Source organism: Plecotus auritus (assembly GCF_963455305.1).
Source record: "Plecotus auritus genome assembly, chromosome: 10".
NCBI lineage: Eukaryota > Metazoa > Chordata > Mammalia > Chiroptera > Vespertilionidae > Plecotus > Plecotus auritus.
The window spans coordinates 37,479,653-37,501,402 of record NC_137785.1 but is presented as its reverse complement, the minus strand read 5'-3'; the positions used below and the strand labels follow the sequence as shown (position 1 = coordinate 37,501,402).

General features: G+C 46.3%; 2 protein-coding genes across 2 annotated transcripts; both read right to left on the bottom strand.

Annotated features, from left to right (window-relative positions):
* Positions 1–6,866: 6,866 nt before the first annotated feature.
* LOC308235099 (protein tyrosine phosphatase type IVA 1-like) lies at positions 6,867–8,018 on the bottom strand. Its single transcript, XM_080643758.1, has one exon. The coding sequence runs from the start codon at positions 7,781–7,783 to the stop codon at positions 7,262–7,264; it is 522 nt and encodes a 173-aa protein (XP_080499884.1). The 5' UTR covers positions 7,784–8,018; the 3' UTR covers positions 6,867–7,261.
* Positions 8,019–8,114: 96 nt separating this feature from the next.
* On the bottom strand, positions 8,115–8,260 carry LOC308235100 (uncharacterized protein; the record flags this gene model as incomplete). Its single annotated transcript, XM_080643759.1, has 1 exon — positions 8,115–8,260. One exon carries the CDS (start codon positions 8,258–8,260, stop codon positions 8,126–8,128), a length of 135 nt encoding a protein of 44 aa, XP_080499885.1. The 3' UTR covers positions 8,115–8,125.
* Between the last annotated feature and the right edge of the window lie 13,490 nt (positions 8,261–21,750).

Genomic DNA, 21,750 nt, shown 5'->3' with positions numbered 1-21,750 from the left:
CAAGAGCCCACACCTGAGTTCCCGAAATGCCTCCACAGCAAGCCAAGCATGAGGAACAGTGCCAAGTAGTTTTACTGGTTCAAGTAAACCCATGGCCCCAGCTTGCATCCTGTGAGGCACCATGGCCAACCCAAGCAAACAGTGTTTGGGGCAGAAAGGAAGGGCTGGAGCCAATCCCTCAGATTAAAGGGGTTTACTCTGCAAGTGGGAATGGGAGAGGAGATGGATCGCAGATGTAACTCAAGGCTCAGAGAGAATGAACCCAAGCCTGTCCATGCAACAGGTGTCTGATCCAGTACTGCTGGGGGTGGGGCCCCACACGAATATACTTGGAATATCCTCTCCAGTTAATTGCAATGACCTCCAGGCTGAGATCAGCTGAATGGTGGTCAAGGACAAAGGTTTGGGAGTCATGAGTCCTGGGTTCTTCTCATTCTGGCTCTGCCATTTGTAAGCAAATTTTGTTGTTGAGAATCAGCTGAGCTGGTGCAGCTAAAGAGCACTCACTCGAGTGCCAACAAGTGTTAGCAGAAGCTGCCTTCAGTATAACTCAACAGTGGCTCTCAATGGGGTGGTGAGGAGAGTGGCCCATGACATATAGAAATATGAGTTCCAGGAACAGCCTTGAGGTTCCCATATCATCCCAGCCAGCTGAGCCGAGATTTACAAGGAAGATGCTGACTATCTCCAGAGAGAACAGAACAAATGAGGAAATGAGCTTAAATTACAATCGGAGTATGTTCTTCTTAATGTATGGGATGGATAAACACAAAGGAAACATTACAGGAATGGAGAACCTATTCTATAGCACATATCTTACTTCCAAGCAATTTTCTAACACTTTATTTTTTAAAACTTCAGACTTGCAGAAGAGTAGAATAAATAGCACAATTAACACCCATATAAGCTTTGCCCACATTCACCAACTTTTTATATTTTACATTTGCTTCCTTTCTCTCTGTGTGTATATATATCTATAACAATAACCCCAATTTTATACTTAAAAATGTAATACTGATATCCTCTAATAGAGTCACTCAGATTCCCCCCAATATGTCTTTTATGTGTGTTTTTAATCCAGGATCCTATCAAGGGTTACATGTTGAATTTGGTTGTTATATCTCTCATTTTTAGCTGTTTTCAGGACCCTGTTTTTCTCTTTTCTTACCTCCAGGTGGTATTGAATTAGTATTTGCTCTCCCCAGAGTCCCCAGAGCCACTGCTCCCCATCCCCCTTGAGCCCCTGCTGATTAGACCCAAATGCAGCCTCAAGGAGAGGAAATTCAGCTGAAGAGCAGGTCTTAGTCATAGGTGTTAACCTTCCTTCTGCATCTGACTGAGAGACAGATATCACCATGGACCCAACCTCATGCTTCAGCCCAGGGAGGTCTGGCTACCATAGTACCCACTCCCCTAGGGACAGCTTTAGCATCTGCTGACAGTTTCCAACATAAACAAGATCTTGTTGGAATACAAACAGCAAGGAAATGCATTATTGAGGGAAAGGCCCACAGAGATCACCTATCCAACCCCTTGGTTTTACATGTGAAGATTTCACCTGAGCCAAGGGCTAGGTTTTACAGGAATCAGGTATGTGGGTTTATATTGGACTGGTCATGTGTATGAGCCGGTGCTTTGGATCTTATCAGAGGGCTCCTGCTCTTTTGAGACCCCCCTCCATACCCTCCAAAAAAATTTTAGGAAGTATATATTAGCTCATTGTTATAAAATGTACCAGAGGTAACATTTGATTCCAATACCTAAATGTCATCTCCTCACAGTTCCCCAGCCCACCCAGAGCTCATCGGCAGATGCATGGCTGAGTGGGAAAGCCACTTCCTTCCTCCTGGCCCAGCCAGAATTTCAAGCCCCATCTGCAATGCAGCCGTGGGAAATCTCTGGCAGATGCAAAGGACAATGCTTATGCTAGGGCTCTGGGTGGGTTCTGCTGGGGAAGACAACCCTTCCATCCCACTGGGCAGTGAATTCTGCTGTGGTCCTGCCTGCACTTTTGCATCCAGAGGAAACTATAACCCTTTGTTGGAGACAGTGAAGGTGGCAGCAAAAAGTAGAACTTGCCAGAGAAACCAAGATGGCGGCATAGGTAAACACCTAAACTGCTGCCTCGCACAACAATTTCAAAACTACAACTAAAAGACAAAACAGACATCATCCAGAACCACAGGAAGGCTGGCAGAGTGGAAATTCTACAACTAGAAGGAAAGAAAAAAGCACACTGAGACTCAGAGGAGCTGCAGGAGGCAGAGGTACTGAGACGCGCGCATGCACGCAGAGGACTGGCAACTGAGTGCGCGGCTGACTTTCTCAAGTGGGAGGGAGACAAAAGCTCCCAACTGCGCTGAACTCCAGTTCCGGGCAAGACTCTGGGGACCCAGACTCATACGGGGTGAAGCTGGACTGTCAGGAAAGAGAAAAGGAACTGCGGAAGGCAGAGGTAGCAAGGCACGCATGCGCATGTGGAGAGAGCGGGCAACTGAGTATGAGGCTGGCTTTCTCAAGCGGGAGGGAGACCAAAGCTCCTGAGCACACTGAACTCCAGTTCCGGGTGAGACTGTGGGGACCCAGACTCATTTGGGGAGAAACTGGACTGTCTGGCAGCAGGCAGAACTTGAGGGTGGCTTTCTCTCAGAGGTGCTTGCAGTGATTACCACAGGACACTGAGACCCAGGGGCCTATTAGGGCAGGGCTGACAGGAAACCAATGCTGTCTGCTCCACCCTGAGACTCCGCCCCATCCAAGCTGAGCACAGAGGCTTTTGCAAGTCTAGTCTCATAAGGGTGTCTCCAGCACAGAAGTTCTCCAAGCGTAGACACAGCTGATCCTCACAGCCAACTGGCCTGGAGGTCAATTCCTCCCAGTGATACCAACAACAATCAAGGCTTAACTACAACAAGACTGTGCACACAGCCCACAAAGGGGTGCACCAAGAGTGTCCACCTCAGGTAACTGGGGAGGCTGAGCCACTGGGCCCTATAGGACACCTAGCACACGAAGCCACTCTATCAACTCAGGGAAGCAGCCAAAATGTGGAGACAAAGAAACAGATCACAAATGAAAGAAATGGAGGAAAGCTAACGACTGGATATAGAGTTCAAAACCACAGTTATAAGGTTTTTCAAGAATTTTCTAGAAAAGCCCAATAAATTTAGTGAGACCCTTGAGGATATGAAAAAGGACCAACTAGAAATTAAGCATATACTGACTGAAATAAAAAAATATTATACAGAGACCTAACAGCAGACTAAAGGATCGCAAGAATCAAATCGAAGATTTGAAATACAAAGAAGCAAAAAACACTCAACCAGAAAAGCAAAAAGAAAAAAAGAATCAAAAAATATGAAGATAGTGTAAGGAGCCTCTGGGACAACTTCAAGCGTACCAACATCAGAATCATGGGGGTGCCAGAAGAAGAGAGAGAGCAAGATACTGAAAACCTATTTGAAGAAATAATGACCGAAAACTTCCCCCACCTGGTGAAAGAAATAGACTTACAAGTCCAGGAAGCGTAGAGAACCCCAAACAAAAGGAATCCAAAGAGGACCACACCAAGACACATCATAATTAAAATACCAAGAGCAAAAGACAAAGAGAGAATATTAAAAGCAGCAAGAGAAAGTTACCTACAAGGGAGCACCCATACGACTCTCAGCTGATTTCTCAACAGAAACTATGCAGGCCAGACGGGAGTGGCAAGAAATATTCAATGTGATGAATAGCAAGAACCTACAACCAAGGTTACTCTACCCAGGAAATTTATCATTCAGAATTGAAGGGCAGATAAAGAGCTTCACAGATAAGAAAGAGCTAAAGGAGTTCATCACCACCAAACCAGTATTATATGAAATGCTGAAAGGTATTCTTTAAGAAGAGAAAGAAGAAGAAAAAGGTAAAGATAAAAATTATGAACAACAAATACATATCTATCAACAAGTGAATCTAAAAATCAAGTGAATAAAAAAATCTGATAAACAGAATAAACTGGTGAATATAATAGAATCAGGGGGATAGAAGGGGAGTGGACTGACAATTCTCGGGGGGGAAAGGTGTGTGGGGGGTGCGGGAAGAGACTGGACAAAAATCATACACCTATGGATGAGGACAGTGTGTGTGTGGGGGTAAGGGCAGAGGGTGGGGTGGATACTGGTGGAGGGGAGCTATGGGGGAAAAAAGAGGAACAATTGTAATAATCTGAACAATAAAGATTTATTAAATTTTTAAAAAAAGAAAAAAAAAGTAGAACTTGCCAAAGCCAATTACATCGAAGGATGATATGACCTTTGAGAGTCAAAAAATATGAAGATAGTGTAAGGAGCCTCTGGGACAACTTCAAGCGTACCAACATCAGAATCATGGGGGTGCCAGAAGAAGAGAGAGAGCAAGATACTGAAAACCTATTTGAAGAAATAATGACCGAAAACTTCCCCCACCTGGTGAAAGAAATAGACTTACAAGTCCAGGAAGCGTAGAGAGATAAAAGGGATAAAGAAATACAGAACAGACTCACCAGATAACATACTACTCCCTTGTCCCCAAAGGCAATGTGGTGCCGAAACAAGGATATTGCTTTGTGGTTAGACAGGTCTGCTTTGATTCCTTGCCCTGCCGATGATGATGATGATGATGATGATGATGATGATGATGATGATAATGATGATGATGATAATTTATATTATTTTCAGAAGTAAATAGGAAGAGGAAGGAGGGATGAAGAACAACAGCAGCTAACATTTGCTGATCACTTACTATGTGACAGGCACTTTGGATTTTCACAACAGTCCCATTTTATAGACAAGAGCACCAAGGCTTAGAGTAGTCTCATGGCTTGCCCAAGGTCAATCGAGCTTTTAAGTGCCAGAGGAGGAACCAAAACCCCCATAGGTGACTGGGGCACACAAAAGGGTAGGATGATGTAAAATGTAGCCAAGGACCTACTGAGAGCCCATGGGACATCATCCTACCCTGGCTCTGTACTCTTTCCTTCTAAGAACTGCCTCTCTCTGCTTCTCCCCTGTGCAAAATATGGCCACACCCAGCACCTGTGTGTTTGTCCAGAGATCCAGCCACATGGGGATGTGCTCTCTGACTCTCTTCCAACTCTAAATACCAAGGAAGCATCTCTCATTGGCCTTATCTGGACCAGGTCACCACTGACAAATATGAGGGAAGTTCATAAGACACCTGTAAAGCCTTCCAGTAGGTTTTCCTCTTTTGTGTACACTGACAGGGTGGGTTTCATCTGTTGCCTGAAACCAAAAAGGCCTTACCTAACACACTTGGGCTATATTTGTTTCATCCAGGCTGCTTTAATCAGACACAGTCAAGGAGCCCAGTGGCTCCCCAGGACGTGTATATTAATCAGAGGCCCTGGTTAATGTAGGCCCTGGACCTTCAGGAGGCAGACCTCTGGGCTGGAGAGAGGTGCTGAGACATCCCTCACACTGGGAGTAGTATCTCTAGTTCATTTCCACCTGGTGAGTTGCCTCTGCCTCTGTCATTGGCTGGAAAGAGAAGTGACCATCTGGACACTGGGCAGACACATTCCCTAAGCACCACTCCACGTGGCCCAGGGTGACTGAATAGGCAAAAAGTCGCTTGAGAGATAAAAGGGATAAAGAAATACAGAACAGACTCACCAGATAACATACTACTCCCTTGTCCCCAAAGGCAATGTGGTGCCAAAACAAGGATATTGCTTTGTGGTTAGACAGGTCTGCTTTGATTCCTTGCCCTGCCGATGATGATGATGATGATGATGATGATGATGATGATGATGATAATGATGATGATGATAATTTATATTATTTTCAGAAGTAAATAGGAAGAGGAAGGAGGGATGAAGAACAACAGCAGCTAACATTTGCTGATCACTTACTATGTGACAGGCACTTTGGATTTTCACAACAGTCCCATTTTATAGACAAGAGCACCAAGGCTTAGAGTAGTCTCATGGCTTGCCCAAGGTCAATCGAGCTTTTAAGTGCCAGAGGAGGAACCAAAACCCCCATAGGTGACTGGGGCACACACTCAACCATTCCCTTAGATTGTTGACTCACCAGACATGTGACAAGGAAATTAACACCTATGAGCCTTAGAATCCTTACCTGTAAAATACAGACCATAACTCCTACATTATGGGTTGTTGGGAAACAAGAAGAAATTATATAAAGAACCTGACACTTAGTAGATGTTTAACAAAGGGTAGTTGCTACTATCACCATCCCCCTCAATTCATTAGCAGAAACCCACTTCTTTTTTTGCAAGAGGGTGGGAAGGAAAAAAAATCACACTTCAAACAAAAATAAGTTGGTAAACTTTAGAATGTATGAAAAAAATACAAGAATTCAGAATTTTTATGATTAAGAATCGTTTTAGTTACAACAAAGCATGTCTACCTTTAAAAAAATATTTACCAAAGAGCATATTCTACATGTTCCACACAAGACAAAGGCAACATCTTACTAAAAATACTTAATAGCCCCCTCTCATTCTTCTCTCAGGCCCTCCCTATAAGTTGCACAGCAAGTGCAAACATTAAAATTAACTGTAAGGCTTTTAGTCTGGAGACATTAAAGACATGTGCTTCTATACAATGCAGATTTTCAAAACGGAGGCTTTCCATAACAGCACAAAATGAGATTTATAGAAAGACATTAAATAATAACCAAGACTTTCTATAAAAATCAAAAAAAGTTGAACAAACCTGATGTATACTTGTATGAATGTGGGAGATGTAAACATAAAGTGAGCAGGCAAATAATCATATAGGCCCTACTTTCTATGTTTGAAATGACTGAAGGGATAAACCACATAAGATCCAGAGTGTTCATAGTTCTGGGATTTTAGTTCTGTATGAAACTAAAATATACAAGTATTGTGCTGGGTATTTTGGCACCTAATCTTTCTAAATCTTTTATATATCGGTAAGATTCTGACATGGGAATAGATTTAAAGACATAACTCAATATTGCATGATTTCAGGAAAAGTAAATTGGTACAAATGATAAGCAGATTTTAAATGCTGAACAGTAAGAATCTTGCCAAGTGTCAAAATAGGTTGATCATAACTGAAACATAGAGGTTGCAATTCTGTCAAGCTTGTGGCCTGATAAAACTGCTTTTCAACCCTCTTTTGGAAGCTTCATTAGACTTATTCACCAAGCCAACATGTTGGCTAATATATATGACAAATTAGGTCCTATCTCAAGTTCCACTTTCAAGGCAATGGCATCAGGCACCCGTTTTATTGAATGCAACAGTTGTTTCTATGACCACTGGAGTCTTTGAAGCGCAGCCGCATTTTAGGACGATACTTCTCCAAATACAGAAGTTGCTTGCTGTTAAAAGCTCCACGCTGCTTTTGTCTTATGAACTGTACTGCATCTTCATATTTCATTCCACCTTCGATTAATGCTAGGGCAACAAGCACTGGAGCTCTTCCAAGGCCTGCAACACAATGTACAGCAATACAACAACCAGGTTCTTCACGAAACTTAATTTTTACAAGATTTAACCAATCATCAACAATCTGGTTGGACGGTGGTGCACCATCATCGAAAGGCCAATCAAGAACATGGATGCCTTCTTTCTCCACAAGAGTAGTGTCATAAGTTGCTTCACATACTCTTACTATTGTGGTAACACCATACTTCTTAAGTTCCTCTATGAATTTGTTTAAGGTTGCATTGGTTGGATTGTGTGTAATAAGAAATCTCATGTTCTTGTATGTGACTTCCACAGGAGCTGGGCGGTTCATTCGAGCCATGATAATTTAGTTAAAAAACACTCAATAGGGTTATGAAAGAATTTAAAAATTGAATACAGAAACGATGCAAAGAAACTGAGTCTACTTCAATATACTCCACTTGAAATTCTCAGTGCTTTGAGTGAAGTTGGGAGTGATGGGAAATGAAATGAACCTCCTAACAAGAAGCAGCAATTCTTCAATCCAGTAATACTGAGGCAATAGAAAGGAAGTGCAGTGAGGTTTACCCCATCCAGGTCAGAACTTGTAAAATGCTCTGCAGTTTTCAGTTCAACACTTCTGTGTCCAGGTTAACCACTCATATGGGGGCTTCTTGGTGGAGTAGTAATGAATTTCTACAGTTCACTTGTCTGCATAGAGGTCGTGCTGTGCCTGGCAATAATCTCCATTGCCCTTCAGAAACTCCATAAATGTGTGACCAAGAACACCACAGAACTGAGGAATATGTTTACTCATTGAAGATTGTGGCCTAATCATACAGCCGGTCCCGAGGCGGCGGCGGTGGAGAGGGCTGCAGGGCAGGGGGAGGCAGTGGTCACGGTGGGGTGGCGGCAGCAGTGCAGACGGTGGCGGGGGCACCACACTACCATGCAGTGAACCGCTCCAGGAGAGCACGCAGCCGAGCCGGTCCGCAGTCCACGGGGCCAATACGCGCGCCGAGCTTGTAACCAGTTTGAACCATTCCTTCTTTCCCATTCCCCACTCTGCCTACACATAGAACCAGCCTTTCTATTTGGATGGGTCAATTCAACATATCAGACTGATTTTTGGTCTGTTCTAACTCAAAAATCCAATCAAAGTTGTGCATTAGACAGTCTGTTAGGCTTACAGACAAAAATCTGTCTTATTCTTACCCCCTAGTACCTGGCAGAAAATCTGGCACAGTGTCTGTGTGGTAAATGGTCAACATCTCTATTCCCACCCAGGCCCTCTTTTGGAAACAGTTCCCTTTGTTATGGGATTGGTTGCAGAGGTGTCCACCGAGTTAATGTGCACCTTTCAAGTAGACATAATTAGCTACAACCCCGAGAATATTCAAGACAGGATTCTGACCAATTAGAAGCTTTAACACTTCTCAATTCAGATTGCAAAATTAAGTTCTCAATTCAGGTTGCAAAAATGAATTAAGGCAGGTCATTGACTCCCATGGGCTTCCTTCCACATCTGCTCCTGCACACTTTCTGCTTCCCGAATAGCCCCAAGGAAGTATCTGGGGCCTCCCCATCAATGCCAGGAGAGCAGAAGGCCCAGCTCTCAGAATAGGTCCCAGCATTCACAGCTGCACCCTTTGTAGAGCAGGGATGGTACACCTATCCTGGCTAGTCCTAGACCTCTGGGGAATGGGCTGACACCAGCTCCATCAGATTACAATGCCCCAAATGGTGCTGTCAGCCAGATTCTTTATCTAACATGAACTTAAGGTTGTTCACAAACTCTGAACTTTTCAGTTGGGTATTTGATCATATCTAAGGGAAGCTGGGGGAAAGTAAATGTCTACTGTCTCCAGGAGGGAAAAAAAAAAAGCACACCAACATCAGTGATGTCAGAACAGGACAGAGGATATCATCTTAATGAGTTTACCTGCTCTCGCCAAGCCTAGCAATTTCTGGGAGATGCAAGCAGAGATGAATAACCATTTATGAAATCTCAAATTAATAATAATACTGGCTTCTTCTGAGAGTTTACAGGAAAGGAGGTATGCTTCTTAACCAGGGAACCATTAACCAGGTGGTATCCCATTCTGCAAGCATCTAACCAACAATTAATTCAGGCCAGGCACACTCTGTGCCCAGGGGCAGACATGGGTGATGTCATCCCTGCACCAAAGAGCTCCTGGTGAATAATGGAGATAGGTGTGCAAAGAATACATTCTCAAACAGTGAGACAATAGCAACCAAAGGCGTATGTGTGAGGGACGGAGCAACTGCAATGCAGATAAAGGACTGATAAAGGCATGTGTTCAGGAGGCTGCATTCAAGCAGGCATACCCGAGCTGGATGTTAAAGGTGAACTAATTTACAATGTTAAGAAGAGGGAAACAGGGATCTGGGCAGAAGATGGCAAAGGGAGGCATATTCTAGGCAGTGTCTTCAAACCTTGCTTTAGGAATAGCGACCTCCTTCACACAGAACCCTGAGGAGAGGTGAGCAGAGCGGCTTGCTCTCCATGAAGCAGGGTGTCTCCTCTTCCCTTCCACCCTCTCCTGCCCTTCCCCACCCCAGACCTGTGGAATCAGAATCTGCATTTGGGAGGAGCCCCAGGGGACTCTTGTTCCCATTAAATTGAGAAGTGCTACACCAGGATGAGGAAATCTATTTTTCCTAAGTGCCCACTGGAGAGAGAGGGGTTATGATCAGTTGAGTTAAGAAACACTGCCACTCTATCATTTCTCTCTTCTGCAAACCATCCTCCATTGCCAAGCCCAGGCCACCCAAAGCCACAGTTAACAACAGGCAGGGAGCGATGTAAACGAGTGTTGTATAGAAGGCAACTGCATCTTAATCCAAACTAAAAGAAAAAGGAGACTCACTGTGAAATCAAACCAAAGCTGATGCCCCCACCAGGATTGAGGTCCCCTCTGGCTGCCAGTGAACCAGTCCAGGCAATTTCCACATGGCATTTCCATGACCTTCACCTTTGCCTGCTCCAACTCTCTCCCCTTGGCACTGCCACATCCCTAGGATGCTGCTGCTCCTACCAGAACTACTGGGTTCAGAAGATCACGGACACCCTGGGAACCACTATAGTAGAGGCACTGCCCCCTTAGCTGCCAGCACCATTTCCTCCCATGTCAGGCATACCTGCCACCAGTGAGATCTGCAGAAGGCAGTCTGTCAGCTTGGGCTCTTCCTCTCCTTCCGGAGTCTGTCAGCTCGGGCTCCTTGTGAAGGCCGACCTCTCGGTTTGTACATACCATGCCCTTTGTGGGTGCAGACCCGCTTCTCTAACCAGGTGGGTCTTCCACTTAGAGAAGTGAGGTCTCACTGGGTTAATCCTAGGTTTTCTCTTGACTTCCCCTTCACTGAGGGTGAGTGCTCATTTAGGAGGCTCCGAAACACCCATGCAAGCAGGTTTCTGACACACCAGCCTACCTGTCGGCTCGACACACCTGGACCCCCGTGAAAGCTGAAACCAGGCTCCTACAGACTTGTTCAATGTCACATACAGTCCTGGAGCCCAGGCTGTGTTCCAGGTTCTGTATGATCTTACCCCACTGGTCGCAAAATAACCTCCTCAGGTAGACTTTATTGTCTCCTCTTTCCTAATAAGGAAAATGAAGTTCACAGGAGGTTATCTTGCCCAGAGTCACGCTGCTTGCTCACCTCAAAGACCCTCAAGGACAGAAACCAATTCTTCTTTATCATTGCACCCCTCCCATGCATTGTTCAGAGTCTGTATCAAGTCCACACTCAGCATAGAAAGCTTGGATGAAGAATAAATGAAATGTGTGCGTATAATCCATAGCACCAGTTTGGGGGTTGGAGAAAGACAAGCACACACTTTAAATAAATAAAGGCAAATTTATCACCGGAGCACAAGCTGATGCATTCTCAAGAGTAGGGTGATTGGCTCCGACACAGTCAGAAAATCTGTCACATGTGTTTGTATATGTGTGTGCATGTGTGCACACACATGTGGAAAGATTATTTATTTATTTATTTATTTATTTATTTATTTATTTATTTATTTATTCCTCACCCAAGGAAATGTTTTCATTGATTTTAGAAAGAGAGGAAAGGAGAGGGAGGGAGAAAAAAAACATTGATGTGAGAGAGAACCATCAATCAGTTGCCTCATGCAGGCACTCCAACCTGGGTTAGAATCCAAAACCTGGGCATGTGCCCTGACAAGAAATCAAACCCGTGACCTTTCAGTGTATAGGATGACACTCCAACAAACTGAGCCACTCAGCCAGAGAAAAAAAAAAAGTTAAATCCACACCAAGATACTAACAATAAAGATTTCTGAGTGAGTAGGATTATGCTCAATTTTATTTTCTCCCTTTTGCCTTTCTTTCTGGTCTGTTTCTTTCACTTTTTTTGGCAATTTGAATTTTTATTGAACTATGAGATGCATATTAAAAGCACACATATCTTAAGTACACATCTTGGTGATTTTTCACAAACTGAACATACCATGTGACCAGCACCCAAATCAAGAGACTAAACACAGCTGCCCCCAAGAAGGACCCCTGGGCTTCCTCTGGTCTCTAATGCCCACCCTAGGGTCACCAAGAGCCTGGCTTTTGTCACCAGAGGTTAGTTTTTTTTCCTTTTTGTGTACTTTGTATAAGTGGGATCCTACTCTTTGGTATCCAGCGTCTTTTGACCATCAGTACACTGGTGAGATTCATCCGTATTGTGTGGGTAGGAGCTCACTCATTCACATCGCCATTTTTGTTTGTTTGTTTGTTTAAGCATAGAAATTTTACTTAAACTTTTTTTCTTTGGTGGCAGGAGGAAGTCTATATGGAAGGAGTGTGGAGCCAGATCTGTCCCCACTGCAGAAATGCTGGGGTAGCTCAGAGAGATGGTAAAAGAAAAGGGAAAGGCCATGCTTTCAGCCACTGGTTTCTTAATGCCAACAAGCCCACCCACCATCACTGTACAGTGGAAGGACATACGCTTTGAAAGCTTAGGTTCAAATCCTGGCTTAGCCATCAACTCTTCCTGGAGCGCTGTTTCCCTCCTTTGTTTATTTGTTAAAATATTTTTATTGATTTCAGAGAGGAAGGGAGAAGGAGAGATTAAAACATCAATGATGAGAAAATCATTGAGTGGCTGCCTCCTGCACGCCCCCTACTGGGGACCGAGCCCCCACAAGCTGGGCATGTGCCCCGACCAGCAATGGAACCCTGACCTCCTAGTTCATAGGTTGATGCTCAACCACTGAGCACACCGGCCAGGCCTGCTGTTTCCCTCTTTGAGCCTCAGTTTCTTTATCTGCAAAATGGGGGTCTTGATTGCTCCCTATAGCAAACCCTGTTGGCTTCCACCCGAGTCCCCTTAAATCCTTTTTATTGTTTCTGTGTGCTCTGCTGCTGACTTCGGGGTTTTTTGCTTCCACCTGTCCTTGGGTTGTGACAGCCACTTTGTAAGCATGCCGAGAGCCCACAGGTGCCCGGGAGTTTGCTCCCGCTCACCCTGGAAGCCCTTGTCTGGCAAGTGCAGGGTGCCGGGTGTGTAATTCCAGCTCCCTTGCACCCAGGGCAGGTGCAGTGTGCCTTCCAGAAGCCCCTGCAGGAGCTGACTGCAGCTCTCCTCCACGGGTCTTGGCCTGAAATGACACCTTGCGGGACTCCTTCCTCTCCTGCTGCCTCCTGTGGGTTCCCCCAGGAGATCTTCCTGAAATAGTTGCATGCACAGGAATCCTCAAGCAGGGCCCACTTCTAGGGAACCTGCCGAAAGACGCCCTCGGGGTTGTTGTGAGGGATACATGGATAATTGTGCAGAAGCCTCCCACCACCCAGTTGGAACTCACACCTGTTAAATCTCTTCCCCGCTGTTAGTCACAGGCTGGCCTTGCTGTGTGGCCAGAGGCCCCGAATCATAAAATCCCCAGGGTTCAAAGGGACCGTAAATGTCTTGGACACCTGGAGTCCTGAATTATCTTGAATCACTCCCATCTCTCCCTGAAGAGTATTACAGTAGCTTCTAAATGAAATAACCAGGGACAGTAGAGACACCCCCATTACCCCAGCTTTATTGCGCTGCAATCAGCACAGCCATCTCGAGTGGAGATGAAGCTGTGGGAAGCGGATATTAAAGCCACCGGCTGCGCTGAGCTTCCCAGATCAGAGGCCAGATTTTCTACTGGCTGCTCCGAGCAGCATTTGAACCCCCGGGACCCTACCCTGCCGATGGGGAAGGGGCTTAGTCCTTGGGCTGTGGTGGCAGCTCTGTGTGTTGGCGCCCACTCTTCCTGGGAAGGAAATCTTCCTGCATCGAAGAGCAAAAAGCTACATTAAAAAGAGGTGGGGAGACATAGCACATGTGAAATTATCCTCTCTTTTGAAAAGAAAATTCTTTGTTTTTTAATAATCCATGGCATTGATCCGTATTCTAAGAGCAGGCTTGAGACTGATTCCCCCAAACAGGAAGGGAGCATGGGGGCCAGATACTGACAAGGAGCAGTTGTTGAATATTAATTGTTGCCATTTGTGCACCAGGCACTGCTTGAAATGTCTAACAGTCTTTGAAGGAGGTATGTTCATCTTTGATTGACAGATGAGGGAATGGAGACTCCAAGAAGGTAAATCACTTCTGCCCATGCCACTGGCAGTAATGGAGCTGAGAATCACCCAGGCCACCTGCCTCCAAGGCTGGATGGGTTCTTAAGCAGAACTATTGCCAGGGAGTTGGGTACAAAAGCTGTTTTAGTTTCTAGGGCTGTTGTAACAACAGACCACAAACTGGGTGACTTATGATGACATAAATTTTCTCCTCCAGTTCTGAAGGCTCAGATCCATCCTTGCCTCTCCCTACCTTCAGTTGGTGGCCAGCAATCTTTGGCATTCCTTGGTTTGCAGCTGTATCACTCCAATCTCTGCCTATGTCATCACGTGGCCGTCTTCCCTCTGTGCCCCTCCCTCTGCCTGTCTTCTCACTTTCTTACTAGTATAAAAACACCAGTCACACTACCTGAAGGGCCCACCCTACTCCAGTGTGACTTCATCCTAATTAATTACATCTTCAATTACCCTATTTCCAAATAAGGTCACATTCTTAGGTGTTGGGAGTTAGGACTTCTATGTGTTGGGGTTTTTGTTTGTTTGTTTGTTTTCTTTTCTTTTTTTTTTTTTTGGAATATTTGGGTTTTTTTGGAAACACAATTCAATCTATAATGGAGGACAAGCAGCCAGAAACTCAGTTTTTAAACAAGGAGATTCAAAGAGAGTGAGGAGGGGGTTGGCCTTCTTTCTGACAGAGGAACCCTGGGATGGGCACTCAGTGCCTTTGATCTTGAATCTCCATCTCCATCTTTGTCCACCTGCTACTAAGCAGATGGCCCCAGAGGAAGAGGCCAACTCACCACTGGTTTCAATCTTTAAGATGCAGTACCTTATATATTGCAGTATACTAGGACAAAAACCTCTGTGAACCTATTCTGGTTAAAACTCTACTTTGAAAAAGCCCTTCTTATTAAACTGAGATGGCATTCTCAGCTGCAAGCATGGAACTCAACTTGGATGATTTTAACTAAAAGGAATCCATTTTAAAAATAAGATCTAGCTCACCCAACAGCTGGGAAGGCTGAAGGACCCAGCTGAAACAATTGGCAGAAACAAAGGAATCTGAGAGATAGTCAGGACTACAGTCAGAATCAGAACCAGCCCAGTGAGAACACTGGCACCACTGGGCATAATTCCCACTGCCATGGACTCATCATCATGGAAGCCCATAGACCCTGGACATCCTGAGATCATCACAGCTACCCCACTGTACCTGATTTTGGGGGCCTAACTCCAGATTTTAAGTCCTTGGTTGAGCCTAGCTAAAATATCTGAGGTATAGCTGCAAGGGAGTCTGGGAAAACATGTATGTAGCTTTTTTAGCTTTAATAGAGAGAGACAGACTCCTTAGTGAGCCACACACTAAGGAATTCCACAAATACAGGAAGGAGGTTCAAATGTTGGGAAAATAATGAAAAATTGCTCTTAGGAAGTATTAAACCTACTTTATCCAGGAGCAAAGGTAAGTTAGGGGTGTCAAGGCCAAAGCTGTTAAAAATGGAGATCATGACTCACAGACTTGAGATACTGGAGTCAGAAGTTTCTGAGGGACTGTAGAGACAGAAATTAGATTAGGGACTGAGTGGGCTGCAGATGTGGGAATGGGGGTGCCTCCTAATAAGAGCAGGATTTCTTTGTGAGTCAAGAAAATATTCTGGAATTAGATAATGATGGTAGTTGTACAGCCAAATTGTACACTTTAAGGGGGTGAATTTTATGTTGTGTGAATTATATCTCAATTTAAAAAAAAGTCTCAGAAAGGGATCCAGAACCCTCAAATCTGCAGGAAAAAGAGAACTTTAGAAAAGCAATGGGATGGACACTGGGGCAGGTGTATATGGGAGAGGCACAGTCCCTCAATTTTTCCATGATGGTAACACAATTTGGTGGGCATGTGTTGGCCTGGGGAAATGGACCACAGTTGGCCAAATATTTCAGTGGTTCCAAACACCCCATTTTCTTTGAAAATTCTCTGCACCTCTACTCATTGGGTCACAATGAAATACACATTCCCATTATTTCTGCTCAGAATCATAGAAACAGAAGCCCAGTGATGATGGTTTTCTACTTGACATGGAAACTTTTTTTAATGAACTCCTATGGGGGCCGTAGTGGGGCAGGCAATATAGAACTAAATATTGATTATATCCCAAATGTCCTAGATCCCGTGCTAACCATTGCCTCACTGAGTCCTCTCCCCGATTCTTTGAGGGGGAAGTGGATAATTATCTCCCTTTTGTAGATAAGAAGAGTGAGCCCAGAGAAACTACGTAATTGTTATCTGGGTCCTCCAATTTCAAAGCCCTACTCCTTTCAGCTCCTCAGCTTCCTCGCATATATTTAGACAAGGATGTACATCCCATGAGAGTAACTGAAGTGCAGGGGAGGCGATAGGAGGAAGGAGGGAGGAATAGCTGTAGGAGATAACAAATGACTTTAAGGAGTGTTTAATTTTCAATTTCTAACTTTCTGGGGTATGCCTCCCCAAATCTCCAACCACGTCTGCTATACAGACCAAGTTCTTGGGTAGGTGGGAGCTTGGGGAGCAAAGTTTTGGCAAAGTCTGGTTGACCGGTGAATTAAAAGGGTGTCTCCCATTTGGACCAACACTGGCAGATATAAAGCAACAGAGATAAGATTTAGAGATAGGAACTTCCTAACAGAAGCCAGAAGTCTGATCTAAATTTGAACTCGAGGTTATAAAACTGCCTTGGAATTCACAGGTGTTCAGCTGATCAAAACTAGACCTTAGGGGCAGGGACACCCCCTTCATTATGAGGATTCCACATTTCTTACCTCCCACGTTAAACTTCAGGCTCTTTCAGGACAGAGTCAAAATCTGATTCATTTTTCTGGTGTCTCTGCCCAGGACATGGTATAGAGTCCAGGGGTCCTCAAACTTTTTAAACAGGGGGCCAGTTCACTGTCCCTCAGACTGTTGGAGAGCCGGACTATAGTTTTTTTAAAAAAAAACTATGAACAAATTCCTATGCGCACTGCGGGCCCGGGACGAGTCGGCTGCTAAGCAGGACAGGCAGCGGCACCCGGCGGGCTGGATAAATGTCCTCGGCGGGCCGCATGTAGCCCGCAGACCGTAGTTTGAGGACGCCTGGTATAGACTCAATAAATATTTGTTGAATGAATAAATTCAAGGGTGAGGCCCCACATGAATAGATCACTATACACATCAGAAATTGTACTTGCCTACAAGTAAAAAATATAAACTAATTTCAGTGTTAAAATGGACGAGAGGTCTGAAGGTGAGCAGTTGAGGTGTGTGTCACAATGTCCCAAATGTGCTTCTGCTGTTCTGTTCTTTCACCTTTATCCCATCTTTATGGTCTCAAAACTGGACACCATGCCCATGTCAGGAGGAAGAGGCCAATAGATTCCTCCGAGCCAGATTTTAGTTGAGGGGGAAGCCTTTCCCAGGAACCTCTACATCTCACTTGCTAGAACAGGCTACTAAAGGTGCTGGGAATTTAGGCAGAGGAGAAGAGACTAGATAAACAGATGATTAGAAGTATCTGAGGGAGGAAGGGTCTCCCGTGTGATTCTTTCCCACCAAACTGGGATTCTGCTTGGAACTCAAGCACTGTTCATGTTCATGTTCATGTCCTTCCAAGAGTGAAAATAGCGATGAGATAAGAGGATGGTAGTAGCCTGCAAAGGAGGAAACAAAGGTTTGGAGAGATTCAGCTGCCCGAAGTTATGTGGCTCAGGCTCAGCATCAACTCTTGGGGACTTAGAAGCGCAATGTCTTTCCATTTCCTCCCTGGGCCAGGCCTCTGGGATGCTCAGGGCCCGGGAGAGGATGGCATGGGAGGGAGACTTGCGGAGCCCCTCATTCTCTTGTCCTCAGGCTCTGTCGAGTGTGTGTGTGTGTGTGTGTGTGTGTGTGTGTGTGTGTGTGTAAAGGCCAGGCTTCGCTGGCAGTGCACACCATCTGGCGGCAAGTCTTACATCAAACAAATTAAAGGCCTCTCAGATCTGCAGCCCCAGGATGCCAGGGATGGAGTGACGATTCCAGGGCTACCGGGACTCTGTCTTATCCCAGGGGGCGGGCAGTATTGAATATTACAGCACATTGGATGGGGCAGCGGCTCTGTCAGGGAGCAGGGGTCAGGACTGGGCTGGCCCCTGAGCTGTGGAGGACTCTTATGGCCTTCCCCTCACTGGGGGCGCCTCTGCCATGGCAGCCAGGCTGTGGACCTGCTGCTCTGCCACCCTCCCCCCCACCCCACTTCACCATGAAAAACCATCAGAGGCTGGGGGACTGCCTCCCGGGACTCACTCCTGGACCCAGAGTCAGAGGGATGGAGGGGGCACAGGGTGATCACAGCCTCTCCGAGCAGCGGTTTCCAACCTTGCTTTGGCCAAGACCAGCCACAAGAAACAGGTTTTAAATTACAACCTGGGACTCCCATCTATAGATATGCCTCTGAAATGGACACATCTACACGCAGCTACCCTTACCTTTTCCACATACAATACCCAGTGCTATATTTTCTTCTATCTATCCTGCCCCCCGCCCCCGTTTTTTGTTGTTTTTTACAAATGCTGGCTGTGACCCACAAAAAATGATGTCAAGAATCCATGAAGGGGAACCTGCAGTTAGAATTCAGTGACTTAGTGCATGGGCTTTGCAAGACAATTGAATTGGGTTTGAACTTGCTGGTGTGTGAACCCAGCCAAGTGGCTTAGCCTCTGGCATCCGGCCAACTTTTCTTAACTGACACCATGGTCCCATGTCCTGATCCCCTTCTGGACCGTGTCATGGTCTCCTGACAGTTCTCCCTAAAGTGCACCCTGGAAGCCCCTCCTTACACATTCCGCATGCAGCCTGAGGCACATTTGTAAGTGTGGGCAGGCCAGCCCCTGCTCAGTGCCTTCCTGCTGCCCCTTTGATCTCCGGATAAAGACAAAGCTCCCACCTTGGCTGACAAACCAACAAAGCCTGGGTGGTTTGGCTCCTGCCCACCTGTTCCACGCCCTCCTCTCCCTTCAGTCTCCTCCCCACATTCCCTCCTATCTTCCCCTCCCCACCTCCCCTCCAGCCCATTCTCCTGGCTCCAGCCATGCCCTCTCCTCCTGGGTGCCTTGCCAGTGTCCTTAGGCTCCCTCTTGCCACAGGGCCTTTGCACATGCTTTCCCACACCTCTTTACCAGGTTCACTCGCACCCGCCTATCCTTCAAATCTCAACTCAAAGTCACTTCCTCTGAGAAGCCTTCCCTGACTTCCCAAGCCAAGTCCACCCCTCAACTATCCCCTCTGGACTCCACTCCCCACCGCCATGGCACTTGTCAGGGTTGCCGTGTTATATTATTTAGAGTTGCTGGGTTAACCTCCTAGACCAGGACTTCTCAGTCCCAATGGGCATTAGAATCAACCAGAGACATTTCAAAAAGTGCAGAAGCCTGACTCCCCATCTCCACCACCCCAAATCCAATTCACTTGCTCTGGGGTGTGGACATCTGTATTTTCCACCAAGAACAAGAACCACAGGACTTGACTCTCAGCTTCATGATGGCAGGGTCAGGTCAGCTTCCCACCCCACTGTGCCTGTGTCTAGCTCTGCTTATGCTGTCTGGAAGAAAGGGAGGGAGGAGAGATGAAAAATGAGAAGGAGGGAGGGAGGGATAGAGGCAGGGAGGGAGGCAGGGAAAGAAGGGAGGAAGAACAACAAGCAGCCTCCTTATGGAGGACACAATTTCCAACATCAAGAAGCAGTAGCTTTGCCTGGCCGGTGTGGCTAAGTGGTTGAGCATTGACCTATGAACCAGGAGGTCACGGTTCAATTCCCAGTCAGGGCATATGCCTGGGTTGTGAGCTTGATCACCAGTGTGGGGCGTGCAGGAGGCGTGCAGGAGGCAGCCGATCAATGATTCTTTCTCATCATTGATGTTCCTATCTCTTTCTCTCCCTTCCTCTCTAAAATCAATAAAAATATATTAAAAAGAAAAGAAGAGGCAGTGGCTTTGCTTTCCTCAGTACCCTCCCGCTGGGAGGTTCTGAGGGCCTGCCGAGGAGCCGGGCAGCTGACACAGTGAGGACCTGAGCTCTCGGGGGCCCCAGTTTACTGGGGAGCATCAGCTGGCCTTGAAGCCTCCCCCAAAGCAGAGAATGTGTCCCCACAGCTGGTGTGGGGGTGCAGGTGAGGTGGGGACATAGTTCTAAACAGCTATAGGAGAGGACAGGATTTCACCTCCATCCTCCTTCCACCTCACACAATGGGGGCGCCACAGCACTGACTCCTGTCTGAGTCAGGGTGTGCCCGGAGCCTGGGGTCCTGGCAGGGCAGGGCACCACCGGTTAGGAACAGAGCCAGTCCCTCAGCTAGGGTACTGGGAACAGAGCACGCAAGAAAATGACTGTCCTCCTGAGCCTTGCAGAATGGCAGAGCAGAAATATGTCAAATATTCTATGATAACCAATCAATTAAAACATTATAAATAAAATGTAAGTATATGTAAATAGACCAAAGCTGCACAAAATGCTGCCCAGGGAGGAATGAGGAGCACAGGCTTTGGAGCCACTCAGACCTGCAGCTGGGACATGCCTTCCAGCTGCGAAGCCTTGAACAGGTAGCGCCCCCTTCTCAGCCTCACTTTTCCTAACTGTGAATGGAAATAATAATATGTCCTCAGCAGACTGTTTGTGGGGAGAAATGGAATAATGTGTCTAAAGCCCTTAGCACTCCACCTTGCCTGGAGCAAGCACCCTGTCAGGGTTAGTATTCTCTCTGTTCCCAAGTGTAAACGCCGAAACTAAGTCTCAGAGAACCAGGGTGTGTGGGGCACATGGACAGCTCTGTTCTAGGAGCATTATTCTTTCAATGGCTCCTTCTCCTCACCTTCATCTTTAAAAGCGCATCACCACGCAGCCGATGTGGCTCAGTGGTTGAGTGTTGACCTATGAACCAGGAGGTCACGGTTGGATTCCTGGTCAGGGCACATGGCCGGGTTGGGGGCCTGAACCTTAGTGTGGGGCATGCAGGAGGCAGCTGATCAATGATTCTCTCTCAACCTTGATGTTTCTCTCATCCTGGTCAGCAGAGCAGCTGCAGCAGGAGCAGCCGCTCATCCCGGTCAGCCCAGTGGCTGTGAACCCACCCTCTTGCTTTGAGCATCTGCCCCCTGGTGGTCAGTGCATGTCATAGCGACTGGTTAACTGGTCATTCTGGTTGTTCTGCCATTCGGTCGTTGGGCTTTTAGAGGCCTGATGCACAAAAATTTGTTCAAGAGTAGGCCTTCCTTCCCCCGGCTGCTGGCACCGGCTTCCCTCTGGGACCCAGAACCCGGGCTGCCTCACCTGCTTCCCTCCGGCACCTGGGACCCAGGCTGCTTCCCTCCTTTGGCCACCCACAGGCACCCGGGACCCAGGCTGGCTTCCCTCCAGCCCCAGCTTCGTCAGGAAGGACATCCGGAATGATCTCCAGAAGACGTCCGGTCTAATTAGCATATTATCCTTTTATTATTATAGATTTTAAAAGTGCATCATCTCTGCTCCTCCTGACACTTTTCCTAGGTGGTCTCATTGAGTCCCACAGTTAAAATTTCATCCACAGGCTGATGACTCCCACATTTATATCACCCGCCCTGGCCTCTGCTCTAACCTTACACTCATCCACCCAGCTGCCTGCTTGATAGTTCCACTCGACTGTCTAGTGGGCTTCTCAAAATAAACATGGCCAAGAAAACCTCTTGACTGGCACCCCCACCCCCAAGCCTGCTC